Source organism: Dicentrarchus labrax, unplaced genomic scaffold, assembly GCF_905237075.1.
Source record: "Dicentrarchus labrax unplaced genomic scaffold, dlabrax2021, whole genome shotgun sequence".
Lineage (NCBI taxonomy): Eukaryota > Metazoa > Chordata > Actinopteri > Moronidae > Dicentrarchus > Dicentrarchus labrax.
The window spans coordinates 21,206,079-21,227,382 of record NW_026136705.1 but is presented as its reverse complement, the minus strand read 5'-3'; the positions used below and the strand labels follow the sequence as shown (position 1 = coordinate 21,227,382).

General features: G+C 38.6%; 1 protein-coding gene across 1 annotated transcript in view; it reads right to left on the bottom strand.

Annotated features, from left to right (window-relative positions):
• Positions 1–9,914: 9,914 nt before the first annotated feature.
• The window catches only part of nsg2 (neuronal vesicle trafficking associated 2), a 39,427-nt gene continuing 28,037 nt past the window's right edge, over positions 9,915–21,304 (bottom strand). The window contains exons 4-5 of the mRNA XM_051401679.1: positions 13,905–14,015; positions 9,915–11,487 (exon numbers count right to left, since the gene is read on the bottom strand). Coding sequence (XP_051257639.1) covers positions 11,290–11,487; positions 13,905–14,015 — 309 coding nt within the window. The 3' untranslated portion in view covers positions 9,915–11,289. The remainder of the gene's footprint in view (positions 11,488–13,904; positions 14,016–21,304) is intronic.

Below are 21,304 nucleotides of genomic sequence, written 5' to 3'. Positions count from 1 at the left end.
ATCATGCAGCGAGTATGAAATCGGATGGATAGGCCACGGGTGAGAACGAGAGTGAGACACCCTTCTCTGGATGTATATCTCTCATGTGACCTGCTTGTTGAATCACAAATCCCACTGCATGACTGGCAAAGACATACCGTAGATCTTACTGTACCATCACATATGGTTTACGAGTCAACGCAAGCTGTTACACCATATGCTCATTTTGGACATAATGTATAAATGACCGCCAGTCCACATCAGTAACACTTTCCTTGTATGTAAGGTCACCATATGGGACATGACACAACTACAGTATTTCTGCAGACTTATTAAGAATCATTTACGCTGGTGAATTCAAGCTTTTTCCTGTGTTACGATCCACCCTAAGTGGCCCTTCGGGGGAAACAACACTCCACACACACCATTGACCCAAATCAACCACAGAAAGAAACCATGGGATTTGTTACCGTAAATAAATACGAAGTAACAGGAAAATCCCAGAGGCAGAGAGGCAGTAGTCCCCGCTCCAAAAGTCTCTGACCTCTGATGCTCACACAGTGCTTTAAAGCGCCTAATCACAGGTCAGGTGCGCCTCATTTAGTAATCAGCACACCTGGGCAGAGCTAGAGGGAGCGGAAGAGAAAAAGGGACAAACAGAAGGTTAACACCCCCACCCTTAAAACAAAGAATAAATAGTTTGTTACACAAGTACAAAAACATTTAAAGTTTAATGAGGCACTAATATAACACACAAGAATTCAGTGACAAATGATCATGATACTATTTATTAATTGAAATGTTCGCACTTATGAGAAAAGGAGTGTTATTTACCAAGTCTGTATATGTACACAGACCAAAGCACATCCACAAGACTCAGTCCCTGCGTACCTATCTCACTGTTCAATTCAATTCATGCAGCAGAGGACCCCAAACTTCCCTTTCCCTGGCCACATCGGCCAACTCTGACTGGGGGATCCCGAGGCGTTCGTAGGCCAGTGTTGAGATATAATCTCTCCACCTGATCCTCGGTCTGCCCCGTGGCCTCCTCCCAGCTGGACGTGCCAGGAACACCTACCTCTTTTCACCCTATCCCTAAGGGAGACACCGGCCACCCTCCTAAGGAAACCCATTTCGGCCGCTTGTACCTGCGATCTTGTTCTTTTGGTCATGACCCATCTCTCATGATAACGACAGAAGGACAGAGACTACCTGAAGATAAATCCAGATTACACTCAAATATTGCAGCAAATAATGTTACAATGTTATAATGTTATGTAAAGAGGGCCTAACACTACATGCAGTAGTCTTCAATACAAAGCAAATGATTGGCAATTTTGTCAAATGGGACTACTGACAAAGAAGTCAACTTGGGTCAAACTTCAACAGCAACCACCCATGTAAGCCAAATCAGTGGGTGCCACTCCCACTAATTACAAAATGGCTACCTCCATGAGGTGAAAGGAAACACAAGAAAAACCGAATATGATAAAGTTACTGTGTTACCAACACATACACTGGTGACCAACACCAAATTGGAATGAAACAGCCACCACCAAGAGGATCACAACAAGTAGACCAAATACAAAGTTGCTGTCAAACTGTAGTAAAACACTGCACACAAATGTTGTACTCTTCAGTGGAAAAAAAACACCCACACAGTCTTGTGTGCACGAGAAAACTTTTCCACATCAACAAGTGATCCAGCTGCCCTTTCCCTTCTCCTTTTCTTTGGGTAAAACTAGAGCGCCTTCTCACTCTGTAATTATCCCTCATCCTCTGTGGTAACTCTTACATGTATATGTATATGACTCACCCTCACTCACCCAAATCCCTTCTGGCATCTTCTTTCCACTGAATTCATCACTGTTTTTAGCTGGGAGAAATGATTAGTAGAAAATACAGTCACCCCTGTTTCTAATACAGAATCCACAGTATGTATGAAGCCAGAGGGTTTCTTTTTAAACAGACTGGTTGTTATTTAAGTTCAGCTGCAGGTCAGAAGGGAAGAGAAAACACACCTGGCTATTTCTATGTCTCTCTTTTCTCTCTGATTAGGTTTCAATGCCAGATGATGGTGTGATGAGACAGATACGCTGGTGAATGAAGGCCCAATTACAGGATAATTAGAGAGGCAAGTGAGGGGAAAAGAGGAGAATAGGGGACAGAGGATAGGTGAGGAAAGTTGTGAATATTAACTCAGACTGAACACCGCTCTACCTGACTTTTAATGAGCACGAGCAAGAGTCATGATTTAGTCACCTGAAGATGTGGCATTATTAAAGTTTCCTGAAAACAGCATTGTTGAGATCAATGTCAACAGAGATGCACTGCCTGACAATGAGCAGAGACTGTGATTTTGATTTATTATGGTTGTACAGCAAACCAATAAATCGCGTCATAATAAATCCAGTGAATTTAAGCCTGCACAATGGTATAATTAATTTAGGTAATATGCCATTAAGTGAAGGGATTAGTAGATTAATTAGTCAATTAACTGCAAAAAACATTTGCTGGTTCCAACTTCTCAAATGTGAAAATTTCTATATAGGATAATTATATAGTGTGTAAAATGTCAATTTTAATGTTTTAGTTGTATGTGTCTTTCATTTGTAAATGGATTCTCCAGCTTTGGGCATTACATCTGCTATTCCTCAAACTCAACTCATTATTGTGTTCTTGTAAAACTGCTCTAATGTCAAGGTGTAACCTTAAATTGCACAACTTCTATTATCCTCTCCTATTCAAAAAGACCTACTCAGTCTACTTAAATCTGCAAACATATTATAATATGTATATAATATCAGTTGCAATAAATACTACCTCCCGAAATTATTCAAAACCTCAAAAATACACAATTACTGAAACTGTGTCTGGTGTGGTATACTGTGTGGTATTGAAATATGTGTATCTGAGGTTTGTGATGTAATTGCATTGTATTGCATCATTCTGTCAAGATTCATTTGAACCCTGGTTTAACAATTTGTTTCTGATTTTGCATTGAGGACCAGTTCTGGGCACTCAGTCTATTTTAAATAAGGTTTAAATAACCTAAAATGCTGATTGGATTCATTGGCACGGCTGCCGTCTGAGCTAGTTTCCTAAATTTTTCATTTGCGGGATCACTGGAGCAAAGTGCTTTGGTGTCATGACTACAGTTAAACGGTATCCTGCCCATGTTGGCTGGCCCAGCCTCTTTAGAAGGAAATGAATCACAAGTCATCAAATTAACACACTTGTAGCCAGCAAGTGCACATAAAATGCATCCAGGCTGGTATTTAACATCATCTCTTAGTAATCCGTGCCCTCACAGAGCACAGTTTGCTGTCTGCAGCACACAGTGTCTTGGCATCCATTTCTAAATATGACTGACATCTGACCAGGGATTATCCCATTGCCCCAGTTTCACTGGGACTGGCGAGCAGAGAGTGCTGTGTCGCAAATAAGCTGCACAGACTATTGTGAGTGCCATATTCACTTCAGTTTGTGTGAGCATACGTTTATCTGCTTAGGAGCATACCCCGATGTCTGCTTTCAGTCAGTGAGCGTGCGTCTGTTTGTGATTTAAGGTAGTTAAGAAAAACCAAGTGGGCAAATGTACTTACTGACCTATGAGCTAATGAGTCTTCTTTTCAGAAATTATATAAATATTAAAACCCCCGAGTCAGCAAAGCGTTGAGCACATTTTCTGTTTTGTGCAATAACAAATACTGCAAACAGCCAGATTATTATGCTCTGTAGCCGCTCCCTAAGAAAGAGACAAGATTTACATCCTTTAACCCAGACATTTTTTTCTAAATAATTTAACTGTGCTCAGTATTTTGAATATTATATGTAGCAAACTCAGCGGGAGCACCCCAGCAGCAGTGAGGGTTCATTGACTTAACTGACAACCTCCTAAATGGGTGGGAGAAACTAGGCCAGAACAAAGTACACTCACAGGGACACACACACTTAAAAGCATTAACATTTGAACATTTATACGCTGATTTCATTTAACAAACTACACTGTAATTATAGCATAGAGAGCATTTTAACATGATAGACTGCCATCATCAGGGTCATAGTTTATTGTTATACTGTAGCTAATTTGAATTTAGCTTTTGATTTTACACACACACACACAAATCAGAGAGAGAGAAAGAGAGCGAGAGAGAGGGTCCATTTGGAAAGGCCAGTGAGTCTTGTAATGAATTAAAATGGGGCACCATTTTAAAAGGTGTAACTAAATAGTTTCTTTGACATTTTAAAATCTTTTAAAATACATTATTTACACACCTACACTAGTACATTACCTGCGATGTTAGTTTAGAGGAACCCTAAATTTTTTATGCAAAGAGTGGACTGTGTTAAATATTAACCCTAAGTATATTATGGCTGGCTGTTCAAAATATATTGCTCAAAAACATCATCAGTAGTCCAACAGGCAGGCCAGCAGCACACCAGTGGGATGTGAGGTGAAGGGTGGTGTGGTGTGAGAACATCTGAAGCTTATTTAGTTTCCATCAGCTGTGATCAAGATCACCAAAGTGACCTAGACACCGATACGATTTATATGATTAAAACTATTTTCCTTTACTATCTTACTCAACTAGTTTCCTTCAGGCAGTAATACACTCATCTATGTTATTGAGTAAAATTCTTATACCAGAATACAGTAAAAAAAAAACAAAAAAAAAACATATATATATATATTTATCACGTTACCACCATGCCCTGACACGGGTAGGCTTAGTGTATCTAACACTGGTCAGTCACAATAGCTTTCTGAGTTTCTGATAATTTTGTCTGTAGTGGGCTGTTTGGTTCCCCCTGGAATTTTGTTCTCATCATTTTATTTAATTAAGAGTTGCTAGCTTGCTAACAGTTAGTTTGTAATCACTAAGTTAAGTAAACATATATTTGTATCTTTTGTCCCTTAAAGCAAACCATTCCTCTTTTATGGAGCCGTTTATATACTCCAGAAGGATAAGAAGGATTGAATTAAAGCTAATGGTATGAAACAGCTGATTAGCTATGAAGGCTTCTTCTATTTTGGACTCTCTCTCCATTCCCTCAAAGGTCAGCACTGTCAGGACGGCTTGCTATTGGTCAGCTGCGCAATTTGTGTGTCAAATTTTAACAAAGCTGAAATCGAATTTCCATGATCGTGGCGAATTCTGCCCTTTCTGCTCACAACAAATAATTTTATCATGTAGGCCTATACAGAAAAAAAAAGGGACAAACAAGGCCTTGTGCAGTCTGCCGGCTTCCCACCGTATCCCTCCCCTTTTTTTAAATCCCCCAGGTCTGTCCCCCTCCTCTGCTATTTCTCTCCTTCTTTTCATTCTCTTTTCCTCCTCCACACCTCCGAGGGCCAACTGCTGAGAAGCAGCCTTTCTCTGACAGCAGGGGAGATGGCTGAGGGGAGAGACGGAGGTGTAGAGCACAAATTACACAGATGGCCATATGTGTGTATGTTTGAGTGCATGTGAATTTCAATACGTGTGTGCATGTCTATGTGTGGGTGTTTAGGACAAGGGAGACAGAATGGAGGAAAGACACAAAGCCTTATAGTAATTTCATTTAATTTTCTGTTCAGTTTTTAATTTTGCCAAGTATCAGTTGGCTGATTGGTTCCTATCCTGCCTTTCCTCTCCAATAAAGCCAAAAAACTATTTATACATTCTAATGAATAATTAGAAGAAATAGGTAAATACATGACATGACAAAAATATGGGTCTTAAGGATTTAAAAAATGGCGATAGATGGGGAAGATCAAACTACTCTGTGTCATCAGAGAAGGAAGGATGTTGTATTTTTGGAACACACATACTGCAAATAAAATCGGGCCCAAAATGAAACCATGGGGTACACCACAAGACACCATTATTTATTTAGCTTCACAGTGTGTTTATGTTCAATGACTTTTGTTTGAATATTATGGTTATTGTGTTTTGCCCTAAGTAAACAGCAACAAGTGTTTCAATTGCCCCGTCAATAACATTTTAATTAGAAACAGAAGCTGTGGTAGCAGTTGCTGGAGCGGTTTACTTTTATTTATTTCTTCCAGTCAGCTTACAACAGCCAGAGAGGTGTTGATCTCATCCATGCTTGCTGTCATTTTTGTTGCCATTTATCTGTCACTTTTTAATAGCTAGCTGGCTTTGTAGGTCTATGATGTCCCCACTCTTAACCCTGTCTACAGGGCTATTGTTCACTTGTTTCTCCTACTTGAGAAAATAACTACCAAGTATCACACCATGCCTCTTTTGAATTGCTGGACAAATTGGCAGTTTAATTTTAAAGGTTTAAAACCGGGCATGCATGAAGAACAAACAGGAAGCTGGGATTATAAATTCATGTTTCCTCCTATGGTAGTGGCAGCCTTACACCAAGAATTGGTCTGCTGGATATTGACACCTCATGTGTTCAGAAGAAACAGACAACAAGTCTCTGCCCAAAGCAAAATAGTAAACATTAAACACATACTTGATTCCAACCATTTTAATGAAAGCCAGCTTTTGAAAGCCTTCACAGGGAGAAATATTTCACTCCAGTGGTTACAGTTGTTTCAAATGAGAACAAGTTTTTCATTTCACCAATTCTAAAAATCTAAACAGTGCTGCCCATCCTTAGTAGCTGAGAGCTGAGGGAGATGGGAGATGACAGCAATGAAGTGCCTGTTGAAGTAGAGAGTGTGAAAGAAAGAAAGAGACAGACAGGCAGGCAGAGACAGGGGGCTTGCATATGAAACAAAGAAGACAAATTGTAAACTAAGAGAAAAACGTACATGAGGCCTGGAAGGATGAGACGCTCTGAATACAAAACCAAAAAAGAAATATGAGGCAAACAGAGAGGCAACTGTTACTATTCTGTAGTGGATACAAATACAGCACCTCCAAATCATCAGGGAAGTTTCAAGCCCATCGTATCTTTTCCTGTGTTGGGAGACAACAGGATGGACATATATATTGCTGTTCATTTCCAGATGTCATGCTTAATTTCCCTCTGTGCCAATCAACACGGAGCCTTTCTTCTTTCTCTCCACCCCTCTTCTTCTAACATCCCTCTTTACTTTGAGAAAGCACCAATGACCTGTCTGCAACAATCAGTTCTTCTTCACATCAATATCTAATATCCTGCACCGGCAGGAATTTATCATGAATTATACCACTGCAAGCTATTTGCTGTTATAATTACAGCGCCAGAGAGAGGATTAAGCCACAGTTCATCCCATATCTGATTGCCAATTGTCCCTAGTAAGTAATCAGGGCCATAAGGTCTTTTAAATGAATGGTCTAATAAGCTTTGTGAAGATTGTACACTTCTGCAGTGGGAAGAGATGAAATGGATCTTTACATTAGGCAGTTCTAAAAAAATCCACGAGTTTTAGAACTCATACATAGGTTGTTATCTTGTAATAGTGTCAAAACTGGATGAACATTTGCAAGTGAGGTTTTCTGTCCTTTTTCTCATATCTTTATGCGCACTTTTAACTAATTTATTCTCACTTTATACCTTGGTCATTTTTCTTGGCAACCTTTAAAGGAAACAGACAACCATGTACCTTCTCTCGTCCATACGAAGTCACCAGCTGTTTCTCTGCACCTGACCCCTGAATTCACAACATGTCAGCGTTGTGTTACCATTGTGTAAGCACTGCCTAACCAACCATCTGTCCAGTTCGTATAGACTCAGTCATTTCTTTTTGTTGTGTATACATGTGGGAGTAAAGAAAACGGCAAACACCACTAAGAAAACTTTTTTATGATCAGTTGTCAACATCTAAGTTCCCAACAAATTATCAGTAATGAGTTTGTTTTCTTGCAACAGTTCGACAACCATTTAGTACTTAAAATAAACTATGCCCAACAGCCCTGCTCATTTCCAGTGAAGGACTGAATGTCCACATCCTGTTTCTGACAATGACACTGTGTGTGTTTGATTTAAATGGCAAGTCTTAGCCACCTTAGTGGCGTGACAAAAGGGTTGGTAATGACTGATTGTAATGATGGTCTGCCAGTCGGTCCACCACCTTGGTGCAGAATAAAATGAGAGACTTAATACTACATGGATTGCAATGAAATCTGGTCCACACATTCAGGTTCTCCTATCATGAACCGAAACAACTCTGATGATCCTTTAACTTCCCATCTAGTGCTGCATCAAGTAAAAATTTTAATGTCCAATACCTCGGTTTTCATGTGGTTGACATTCCTATTAGCCTTAGCTGTAGATTGTATTTAGTGACAATGTTAGGATATTATACTAAACAGTATACCTGCCAAACAGCTTGTTACCACTGTCAGTGTGAGACTCTGAGCTGTGAGTGTAAATGTGTAACTTTTAGTTAGGCTGTCTTACATTGCATTTTTTGGAGTGAATAGCAACATATGTGCAAAAGATCACATTCACTATTTTTATTTCAGTCAGAAAGAAACTGTTCCTAAACTTGGTTTTATTCATCTTCCAGACAGATGCAACACAAACGACACATGCTGATTGTGTGAATTCAGGTTTCTTTGTTGGTTTGTTTGAAGGAACACACACACATTCATCCTATTTTAATACTTTCCTGTATATTGAACCATTTTTTATTCTCCTCAAAGAGCCAGTGACATATGTTTTTTGAATACCCTTTGATGAAGTAATATTGAGTAATTGACATCGGGGTGGCTGTACATTTGTAAACATCAAAAGGTGTAGTCCATTATGGACAATTCTCATAAATGCAAATATGAAATCAGGACATTGTTGCATCATTGGGATGACTACTATCATTTTTCAATTGCTAGATTTGCCCCAAAACAGGCATTTCTGTCTCATTCTCATTAGATTTTCCAGGAAATTAATATTTTTAAAATGACATAAAATGGAATTTTTTCAATGTTACCCAAGCAGCAAGAAGCATATGAGCACAAGGTTAATATTTAGATAGAAACAGCAGGGCATTCTAGGAGGAAAAGAAGAGAAGCTATTAAAGGGTTATTATTGAGAAACATGAGGAAAAGAACACATAATGTCCCCAGTGTTGTAGGACGAATCTGTGAAAACATTTAGTTTTATTTGAAGTTTTACAAGTTAGCCTTTTGGAGGTGCTTTGGTTTTTACACAAGGTGACATAAAATTATTACAAGGGTTGAACAACAGAGCAGTAAAGTATCATCTATTACTGAAATAGTCCAAGTATTATTGCTGCTACTATGTCTTAGAGATATAAATTACATGGATTCGCCTTTATTTTGGTCTTACATCACAGACACTACCGGTGATGCATTTTTATTTCCTCCTTTATTTCCTTTAGTAACACTAATGGGACAGATTGAAAAGCTTCAACATAAAGAGGAATCCTCAACTTACTGGACATTTTAAATATAAATATTGTATTGACTGTATATGTGTTTATATTTATATATAAGTTTATTTTAGTCTTTTTCTTGTTTTCTTCTCTCTGTCTCTGAAAGCTGTTGTATTAAGCGAGTGTGTCACTCCTCAGTAGTGAAAAACAGAGACAGCTGACAGATTCATTAGAATTCAAGCCTCTAATTAGGGAAACCAGCTATTCTTGTCACTCACCACTGTTATTAGTGCTGCACATAAGAAAAACAGGCCTTATCTGCCATTCACAGAGGACTCTGTAGATGAATAATATATCCAGAAGGAATTACAGATACAGGTGTTCTTCTGGTACTTTTTTTGCTGTCAATCATAGGTGCTCATCATTACAGGCCACAAATCTGCTCCTTGCAGCTCTCGAAAGTTCTATATACAGACAGCAGAATACACAACTAATGTAGGATGAATTTGAGTGGGAGTATGAACATCTGAATAATATGACGTGCTGTATGAAAAGCCGTCACTGTCATTCACACTGAACAGCCTCAGGGCTGCATCAGACGCTGTGTGAGCGCTAAAGAGACATGGCGGAAAGCAGGACTGACAGACACACTCAGCACAGGTCACAGCTTGTTTTATTTTGAATTTAAACCAAGAGAAGAGGGACAAGGATGCACACTGATAAATTACATCAAGTATCGCTACATATCAACTAACAACATCACAATATTTCATAAAAGCGCTCTTTTGACAACAGATCCAACATTACAAAATGATAATTAACAGTAGAGGAACAAAACGTGGCTGTAGTTGAAGCCCATCGAATAACAAAACACAGCAGAAAATAAAGGGTTTTGGCAGAAGACGGTGATATGCACAGTATTTCCTTTCCCATCTGCAACATTGTTTTTAATGGAGCTACAAGACTGGCCACTAAAGCAATATGTAATTAACTTGCATGAAATTGTAAGTCTGTAAAAAAAGAAAAGAAAAAAGGGGGGCGGGGGACCTCCTAAAAAAGCTACTACAATGCATACACACACAAAAAACTAGCATGAACGCACAGTTGTATGTACAGCTTGGGTCACTGGGGGATTTCAGGATTTAAAATGTATAGCACAGCACATTGAAATGTCACTGTATATGAGCTATCAAACAGCCATGATGGAAAAATTCATTCAATCAACTCAGGATGTTTGTAGATGTGGACACTGGAGTCAACCCTTCCTCAGACAGTACAGCTGATATTTTATGTTTAAAAACGTGTTACAGCAATACGAGACCATACTGACATTTTATGGATTGGAATATGAAGTGATCTGTGATTGTGTGTGCGTGTGATGTTTGATGGACATGCCTGAGGTTACGCAGTTTGGACAAGAAAGGCGAGAAAGCAAAGGGTGAATGAATATACATTTACTACTGTATACACACTTGAAAAAAAAAAGAAATTAAGACTTCAAACTCCAGATAATCTAACAGACAGGAAGCTTGAAATTCAGCACTGGCTTGTGCCTTTGTACAAAGAGTTGCCTGATAATCACATACAAATCATCCATACATTACAGTAAAAAATATATCATGACAGTCAAATAATAAATTAGAGGAAGGGAGTAAACATGGTAATGAGAGAGCAGACAGTGTGTATGTATTTGTGTATGTGAGTGTGTATCAGCAGACAATGATAATCCCAAGAGAGCAAAGGTTCAATGGGAAATGCCCCTTGATTTGAGAGTGAGCACATAAATGGGCAGTCAAGGTAAATCAGAATATGACCTAGTATGTGCTTGTGTGGTTTTATGTCTGCATGCATGTTTTCTCTCTATATTGGCAATATATATGTAGCTGTTGTGTTTATGTGCATCTCTTTAGTCTATATTTCTAAATATTCACCTACATGTTTATGTGTGTCTGCATCTACATCTGCTTGTGTTTGTATTTTTTATGTCTGCATGTGTCTGTATGTGTTTACAACACCCTTTAACAGCCAACTCAGTGGCCCTCGCTGCTCGGGGGTTTAGCATCGTGCTGCTGCCCCCCTGCCCCTCCAGGCAGCCAGGGGGAGACAGAGTGCGAGGTGGTCTGCTTCGCCATGCTATAGTGGCTGATCACTGTGTAGAAACGGCCCCTCGAGTTGGCGTCCTGGGCAGCGTAGTAGGCCTCCAGAGAGGCTGGGATACACCGCTTGTGCTGTGAGAGAGAAACAACAGTGAGGTTGACATTTGTGAATTAATTCATTGTTCAAGGTGATATCTGTTATCAAGTTAGAACAGAATAAAATTCACTGAACCATTTTCAAGAAGAATTCAAGGAAAATACCTGTAAACAATGTACATTTTTAACTAATACTGCAATTTCATTAACATTATTTAACTTAAATTGCAAGTGCTGTAATTGTGGTGTAGTTTTAAACAAGATATGTTTGTGCCGAGCAAAATCACATATTTATATTGTTTCTACATTATTATAATCAGTGCAGCTGCTTGTTGTCAAAGTCTTTTCAGGGTTCAAACCAGTCAGTTGGAGAAAAGTCAAACAGAAAACTGACAAATTAGGCGAACATTTATGAAGATATTACGATTAGATATTATATTGTATTTCTCAAAGTAAAAAGTGCCAATGCTAACATTAACATTAGCTTCATAGACTGAGGGTGCGAGTTGTGTTGTTGCTTGTCTTAAAAAACAAATACTATCTAGCTATCGGTGACGCAAAACGATGAACAAAAGTGTCCCAAGAAATTCAGATGATGGAGTAGCTTTGATTAGAAGAAAACTGTGTTTCTTGTCAGGATTAAAGTTGCTTCCCCATAAAAAAAAATTAACAACCTTGTGTGCAGTTGTGTAGTGTACATGCCATATTGTGTGTGTGTGCACATTTTTCTATCGACACTTTTGCACCTGGTGAACGTGCATGTGACACTTCTAATAATACCTCTGCAGACTGCAGTCCGGGCCCCTGCAGAGGCTGTGGTCATGCAACTAGATTTATTCCACCTAAAAGACCAGATTTGTCCAGAGACACAGTCTTCCAAGGTGACTTCCCACAAACTACGGTGAAACTTGTGTTGTAAGTGCAGTGCGGTGGAAATCTATAAGTACCAGGGAGGAGAGGAGAAGGCTGTCTGCATCCACACACTGCAAAACTTTAACGATTCAACACTAATACTGTCTGGACATCAGATTGTTAGATAAGGGCGGCTGTATGAGCCATTTTCTTTTACGACTCAGCCATATGGATCGGTTAGTGGTCATAATGTGGTAATTATTGTAAAATAGGTGGTAAGTCTAATTTTCATCTAACTGTCGACACGGCTAATGACATATGAGAGAGGCCTCAATGGAGTGTCTTTATTTGGCTTCCGTGTCAAGGAACAAAAGCTTAAAATTACACTTGATTACACTGGTCATAACAAAATCACTGTTTGATGATTGCTGGTCTGATAAGCCTTGTTAGCCTCTTCCTGTTACATGACCTCAGAAATGTGTAAAGTAGGGCGGGAGTATCTTATTTTCTTCCTCTCCCATAGGAGACTGGGTGGTGCACTTACCTTTAATACTTTATTTAGATAGAAGGGGAACTGGACAGGGAGATAGTGAAGGGCAGAGATGATTCAGTGCCTTGTGCAAGGACACTTAGGATGGGAGGGTATGTAAATATACTGCTGAAGGGAATAGTTGACTGATCAGTTACTTAGAGGATTAGTCTGACATTACATAGCCAGCAGCGGGTTAGCTTAGCTTAGCATAAAGACTGGAAACAGGGAGAAACGGCTAGCCTAGCTGCCTACCAGCACCTCTAAACCTCATTAATTAACGCTTTTGCTAATAAGTGAGCTTTAAAGTTGTTTGACTTTGTCTCTGTTTCACCCTGCTTCCAGCCTTCGTACTAAAATGTCAAACTTTTGCTTTAATTGACAGAAAATAAAGAGGCAACACATTTTACTTTATAAACACTTTAAGTAAATTCCACAAATGTCTCAAATTTGATGCATTTCTCCATTTTAACTTGGTCAACTAAATTGACTCCGTCTTTTGGTTTCTGACTGTTGGCTGGACAGAACACGTGATTTGACAATGTAAACCTGGGCTGTTGGAAATTGTGATGGCTATTTTTACCTATTTTTCATTTTCATGATTAAAGAAAATCTATCAATAATGAAAATAATCAGTAGTTTATGCCCTACTTGAAGGTCCAGTGTTACATTTAGGAGTATCTATTGGCAGAAATGGAATACAATATGCATAATTATGTTCTCATTATTGTATAATCACGTCAATATAGGAATCGTGTCTTTGTTACCTTAGAGGGAGCCATTTTTATCCACAGATGCCTCCCATGGAATCCATCCATAACGGACAAACCCAACACCGGCTCTAGTAGTTTCTCCTTCACAATTGGAAGGGGAGGGTGAACTGAGGATGTTGCAACTACACCGCTAGATGCCACTAAATCCTGCTCATTGGACCTTTACCTCATCTTGTGGAAGCTAATCTTCTACCCACTTCACATTCCAGCTGCTTTGTTAACCTCCAGACTGTCACTGGGATGTGAATAGGTGTGTTGTAAGGCTTTAAAAAGAAATACAGGCCACTTATGGGTCTTACCTTATAAATGAATCCATCTGGGCAGGCGTGGTCATAGGTGAAGGCTTTATAAACCACCAGGAACACGATGCAGGCGAGGAAGGCCAGGGCCAGGATGATCAGAATTGTCACCTGGAGGGAGGACAAACGCTGGTCAGTGTGTCCGTGTGTGCGCCAGAGCAATAAAAAGGATTGTGAATATGTGGTTTATGTAGGTGAGACAGGGTTAGAGTTTGACAGCGAGAACGATGAAGTATGTGCACTGGTGTGTGTGTGTGTGTGTATAGTCGTAATAAATGGTACAGTAAGACACTGCTGACTGAGGTCAATGGCTCCTCAAGGCAAGGTGTTTCTGTTGTGCTAGGTGATGAATAACTCAGGTTGTGACACTATGTATGGATAAATATAAGATATCAAGTCAGTGATGTAAATCAATGCATAAAATATGAATTCTAATTAGGTTTTCAAATAAATAATGGTGAAATTAATATGCATAAAAACATTCCACAAGTTCCCTAAATTACAAATGTCCTGCAAAAATGAAAAGTTAAAGCTCACTAATACTGCTGACTTTGTTTTACATAGATTTACACGGGATCACCTCCTGTTATGCAGACAATGAAATTTTCTATAAGACTTTATAAGTAATGTTTCCATAAAGACCTGTTATATTAAGAGTAGACAAGTATAATTCATTTGTGTATCAACTTTCAGTGGATCAATCTGATTGTTTTATCTGTGATTTGCATATGTTTTCCATATTTTAATATATATTGTTGTTGATTAAATCCAGCTGTCGTGACAATCCACAGTGACTTTGGTGTTGATGACTTGTGAAAATGTAATGGATTTCAATTGTTGGGTATCTTCTTTTTAAATCAGCTTGGTGAATCAATTTGCTTCCTTCCTGTGCTGATTATCGGTGCACTCAACTCAGCAGGAGAAATCAATTAGCGCTTCATCTACCTTCTGAATGTGTCCAGCTGCGAGAGGCAGAAGACAGAAATAAGCTCTGCCTTTTCAATGTGAAGGTGACAAACAGATTTATGAATTACATTTTCTGAAACCTCAAGCAGCTCTGAGGTGTTCAAGTGTGGAAATTAAACCTTTCACTTGCTTGTCTAACCAAAATATATTAATAAAAAACTGGTACAAACTAAAATGTTCTGGTCAGTTTTTACAACAAGGAACTGTGAAATGTTATCAGGGTTTGCTTGGACAGAACCAAAATGCATCTGCAGTGTGAAAAATGCTTAATAGCAGCAAAAAGCAGAGCTAATTTAAAATGATGGAAATAACACATTTATTTCGGCGCACTGATGCAAATAAGAACCTCTCTGTAGTTTAAGATGTGAAATATTCATTTCCCTGGCAGGCTAGACAATGTTGTGTAAAGCAGATTAACATATAAAAGAATTTGTTTCCTCCTACTTTCTACTTGACGTCCTGATTGGGTGCTTCTGAGCGAGCATTTAATTAGAATTATGCAAATTAAATGCAAAGGATAGCTGTGTTTAAAAATGGTAGTCTGGCAAGTCATTGCCACTGTAGCTATGTGTAGTGCATGCATATGCTTGTACCTGTGTGTGTGTACGTGTGTGTTTTCCCCCACATACACAAAATAGAAAGTTGGTATTAAAAAAATCTGATTTACAGCATGAATGGATAATAGATATAATGGATGAATATTTCTAATGTGCTGTTTCCATTTAAAGCCATTCCAGATTTACTGCTCTCTATATGATCTGTCACAGACATGTCAGAGCAATTACACATGGGTGTGATCATTAGTCTCCATCAGCATTGTGGGGGTGGATGGGGACACGCAAGCTAAGTGAGTGTTTACTAGGTGTCAACGGGGGGACACGACTTTCAGCCTTGGTTGCTGCTGACACTCTGTGTAAATTACATCTCCCACATCACACAATGCGATGCATTAAAAGGACACATTTAAAGTCATGGCGACCCGCCTTTTGGAACTGCAACAGACGTAGAATGACTGATTAAGAGCCACCCTGACCCCCTTTTTGAATAGTGATGCACATGAAATGGCTTATTAAGAGGAGGGATTACGATAAAGCTCCTCATGTCATGGAGTGAGCAATGAGTGTTTTATGCATGTGGAGACCCAACTTTGCTTAGACACTTTGAAACATGAAACAAAGACTTATGTTGCTAATGACTACAGAGATTTGCTGTTTTGCACAACTAAACAGCATGCATTTTAATTATCTGTCTGTCTAGCCCACTCACTCAATTCTTATTATACATTACGTTGTAGCATACTTCAAAACATGAACTGAAAATACATTTTGCAAGGTAGATGGATCGGTAAGGGGTCTATTATGAAGAGAATGAGGCCGGCACCAGCCTATCTCTCAGACATACTTTTCAGATAAGTACCCAGAAGGTCCCTCGGATCCTCTGCACCTGGCCTCCATTGGTTCTCATAGTTTTTTACCTCTTTTATTTATTTATTTTATTTTGCAATGTGTATATGTTTTTTTACATCTTGCTCTGTGAAGCACTTTGGGCTGCATCTTTGAATGAACGGTGCTTTAGAAATTAGGTTGAGGTGGGTATTATAGTGTAACTTTGTCACTTTGTAAAGACTGTTAGCTAAGGTAAAACGGACTGTTTTTGCAGCTGAGTTTTCAGTCAGTGAACATGTTACATGCTTAGAAGCTATGAAGCCTGCCACTCATCTCAGCTACATATAACAGTGATTTGTGTGAGATAGCGGACCTGTGATTGGCAGAGAAATGGGGAGGATGGTTGTTGTTGTTCCTGCTAGTTTGGGGGGTGAGAGTCACAAGGCTACAAGCGGTAGTTGAAGTGAGATGCCAGTGCAGAGAGGGCACAGTGTAAAACAGGCAGGTTTTGGATTTTGCAATTTGCTGCGGCCCACAATACCCTTTGCTCTGTTCACTAACAAAGGGCAAGTGAAATGCCTCGTAGCTTCTTAGCTTACAATAATAATAAATCTGGTCAGGGTGCAGGTTTGGTTTAGCTAACTATACTATTAATGACAGCTTGAAAGTACCATTAGTTACCATACAACATGAGTAAATGCAAAACCACAGGATGTAAATGTAATAACAGAATTAAATATTTATTCCAAAACAGGTGGAATACACCTTTAAACTCTCCTTGTGATAATATTCAGGATTTTTATGTTTTCCTTAATTATTTTCCTTCTTGTATCTGTCACTCGTTCACGTTCCACCCATCCAGATAAGTTAGTAATCATCACTTATTAGCGACCGATACCTGGCTAGCATTATTATGGATTAATCTCAGTGTAGGATATTTCGACTGCTTCATAAAACAAATGCTTATTATTGATTATCAATATATTGATATTGATTATCAATATTAAGCACATTATTTATTGAATGGAACTGCATCCTATAACATATATTATCTGACCCCTCTTTAATGATTACAGATTAGTGGTATTAACCCTGGCATGGAGAGTACATGTGTTAACATTCAATGAGACTTTCATTGTAGATTCAACACAGCAGCAGCAGTCAGTTCAGACAAAAACATACCCCACCCTTTGTAACAGAAACGATTACTCCAAAATCCCTGTTGATGTAGCCGTGACCATGTGGTGTATAAATCCATTAAAAATCTATCCTGACCTTTCTACATTATTCATAATCTGGCTGAACTCCGCAGTAAACCTTAGGAGGTCGTCATACAGCTAACGGGTGAAGACACCCTCCATGCATGAAGTGGATTCATACTTTTATCTGCCAGTATCTACTGGCCTGACGGAATATTCCTCTATGAAAAGATAATGCTCTTATACTTATTTATCTGATATCAGCTGAATCTGGGCCAAGGCTGCGGTCACATTAAGCATACACAAATGAACATAGAGCAAAATACAGTAGAATACAATAGTAGAGAATCATGATTTTTTGCTCAATAGGAGGCTATGATATCTTGCAGAATGGCAGCTTCTCCCACCCACATAGACATCATCCTATTTTCTGTGAAATACAGTTGATATGGCTGTTGTCATTAGCACTCCAGTATGTGCCATCATACACCACTATCACCACCACCACAACCATCATCCTTTTTGCTGTGCGACATAGATAACAGACAGACGTTTGTTTTTCTTGGATGCAGGTAGAAGCACAGCATGCTGCTATAATTTGGACTAAAAGCAACGTGTCCTTGACAACTATTGGCTCCATCAGTAAAGACTGGATTGACTGCACAGGCTTTAATCGTTTCACCAAATCCACCCAGGGTCGGTAGAAACCCCATGTTACTATTCACATGAATAAAGAACATTCTGATTGTATTTAAGGCTGCACTGAGCAAGGTCTTTATGCAAAAAAAACATTTTAGCAGAATCAATTTCTTCCTGTGCGTTCACAATATCTGCCCGCATGCAACTAGAACTGACAAACAAAAGCTTAATAGGAAAATAAAAAAACTAAACAAAAACTAATAAGACTATTTTATCCCAATGGTATTCTCAATGGTATATTATGCTATACAGTGATAACACACAGGGTTCATTGTTCTTTGTGCATCATTACAATTGATGATTTCAAGGTGCTTAAGAACAAACTGAACTGAAAATTCCCCATACACAAGAGTTATGGTCAATAATGAAGAGTTATACAGATAACATTAAATAACTAAAAATTAGTCACAAGATGAAATGAAATGACAAATAAAAATGTTCAGACAATAGATCACAAAGAGATCACCTCCTAGAAACAACCTTAAGGGCCAACTTAAAGAAAACAAATCTGTAACAAAAAACTTGTTGATTAATTGATAAATAGTTTGGACTAAAATGTCATTGCTAACACATTTTCATTCACTGAAATAAAAAGCAGCTAATTTTAACAACCTGTAAGTTGGAACTGGCATACGTTTGTCTATTTTTCACAGTGAACTTTAACATCCTGCATATTTTGATGCACATATTTATTCTGAGTCCTATCAGGGAAACAACAGCCGACTGCAGCTGGAGTTGTGTATTATAGAGAAAGACAAACAATCAAACCAGATTATAAAATATCCAGTAGGATTGTTCCTTCGTTCTCCAGCTTTCTCATCTTTGACTGCAGATTAAGCAGTTAAATCTACCTATTGTTTATGTTTACCCACGTTCTTTATAGCACACACACCACCTGCTTATATCCTCTAACACTGACTCTCTCTCTCTGTGGTAGAAAACAATTGATTTATAAGTCTGATATTTTCCCCAAAATCCACTTCCCTTTAATTATTTAAGGCTGCACAGTGCATCACGAGTTCAAAGGCAGATTCCTAAATGGATATGCTTCTTCGCGGCCTATTTAACAGCCATTCGACATATGATTTCTCTCCTTTTTTTTTAAATGCCACGCTATGTTAGAATGCAACACACCACCCACACTCTCACTGCTGGAACTTGACAAGCCATATGGGAGAGAAGACACCTCATCGCATTCACTCGAGGAAAAAGGGGAGAATATGTAAGTGTGTGCCTGAGCCGGAGAAAAGGGAAGGTGGGTGTGTGACAGGAGAGAAAAATGACGCTGATAAAAACAGATAACAGAGTGACAGAAAGGAGCAAAGTGAGAAATAAAGGAGGGGATGACAGAGACAATAAAGCAGCGAGAAAAAGGCAGACAGAGAGCAAATGATCAAGATCAAGGGGCAGATGGAGAATCTCTTTCCCTCTCTCGGTAGCAGGTGGCAGGGACAGACAGACAGGCAGACAGGCAGCAAACACAATGGGATATCGGTTGCATCAATCAATACACCACGGAAGGAAGCATACACAACTATTTTTCATTCATCTTCCTATTACCCCTCAGACACCTTCTCAATAGCAGCACAAAGGAAGCTGAATCCCTCAAGTTTTTATGAATTATTTTCTGCTCCGTCTACAGTGCTGACATGTCGAGCTACATGCTTTGAAAAGACCTATTAATTTCAAATGAGAAACATTCTAATATTAAATACATTTTTTTTTTTTTTTTTACATATCTGGGGTGTACTAATCTCTAATGCCTTCAGGGAAGTTTGTTGATTAATGAAATTAATGAACTTGGTGACAGGGTGAGCTAGCACGGAGAGAAAGTCCTGTAAAAAAAGAAATTTGTAAACGCTTAAAGGTCACTGGTCATATTGCAGCAAAAAGCCAGTATGTGTCCACCAGACTCAATGGTCAACAATAAAGGATAGGACAAGGGGGGAATGCTGCCTTAAAGGATCATTCTGGGCTATTACAATTTAATTTATTTTCAAACGTTTAGCCATTGATTCTATCCGCTATGAAAAGGTTGTGCTCACCGATGTTATGAAAAATAAGTCAGAAGAGGCAAGAAACAGGAAGACTAGACCAAATTCCTGGTTCATATTTCACCTTCCCTACTTTCCACACACAGTTTGGTGAGGGGTTATTAACAGAAACAATGTGATTTAGGTAATCTCATATTCTGTTGTCTTATATATAGCCTGTCTTTCTCCAAATGACTTATTTTTTGGGATATTGCTGTGCAATTAACTTGGTGAGTGCAGTGTTATCACAATAAATAAATTCAATGGCAAAAACTACAAAAAAGGACACAAGTTGAAATTGACTAGAATTGTCCTTTAACTGTTGATTTCATGGCACCAGATTGAAAAGAGAACCAGAATCAGAATTGTCATTTAGTGGACAAATGTACACAAGGGATTTGACTATATGTATATATTAATTAATCATTTAAGTCTCATTACTCTTATCATAGCAGGAAAACAACAGGTATTACCAATTACAATAACAATATCAGCTCCAAGTGTCCCGGTAAGTCATGACAGCATGAATGTGAACCAGCATGTACAACACCAGGATCATTACATTTTATTATTTACACCTGTGCTATTTCCCACTGCGACACATCAAAATGTCTCCTGTTAAAAAGGCCAATATTCTCTGGTTTCACCTTCTCACGTGTGAAGATTTGCAGCTTTTCTCTTTTTTATATGATCGTAAATTGCATATCTGCAAGGTTCAGACTGTTGGACCAGACCAAACAAGTCATTTTAATACATCACCACAGGTTCTGGGAACTTATGGGAACCAACATTATAGAGTAAACAGCAGATAATGTATATAAATGTTATGTTGCAGCCAAAATCTTAAGAATGAGATCAACCATAAAACTCTTCATAGTCAGTTCAAAACATTAAAATTCAAAAAAAGTAAAAGCAAAAAATATTCTTTATTAATTCCCTCTGGAACCAACTAATCTAGCCTGAGGTGTAGAGGAAAATATGTCCTGCTGAGGTGTCTAATCGAGACACTAAGCCCTCACCTATTCATTACATGTATAAGCGTTATAAGTCAGGGGATCAGTTACATAAAACTGTAAATGAAATATTCTCTTATTCACTTAAGGCAATTTTGTAATGAT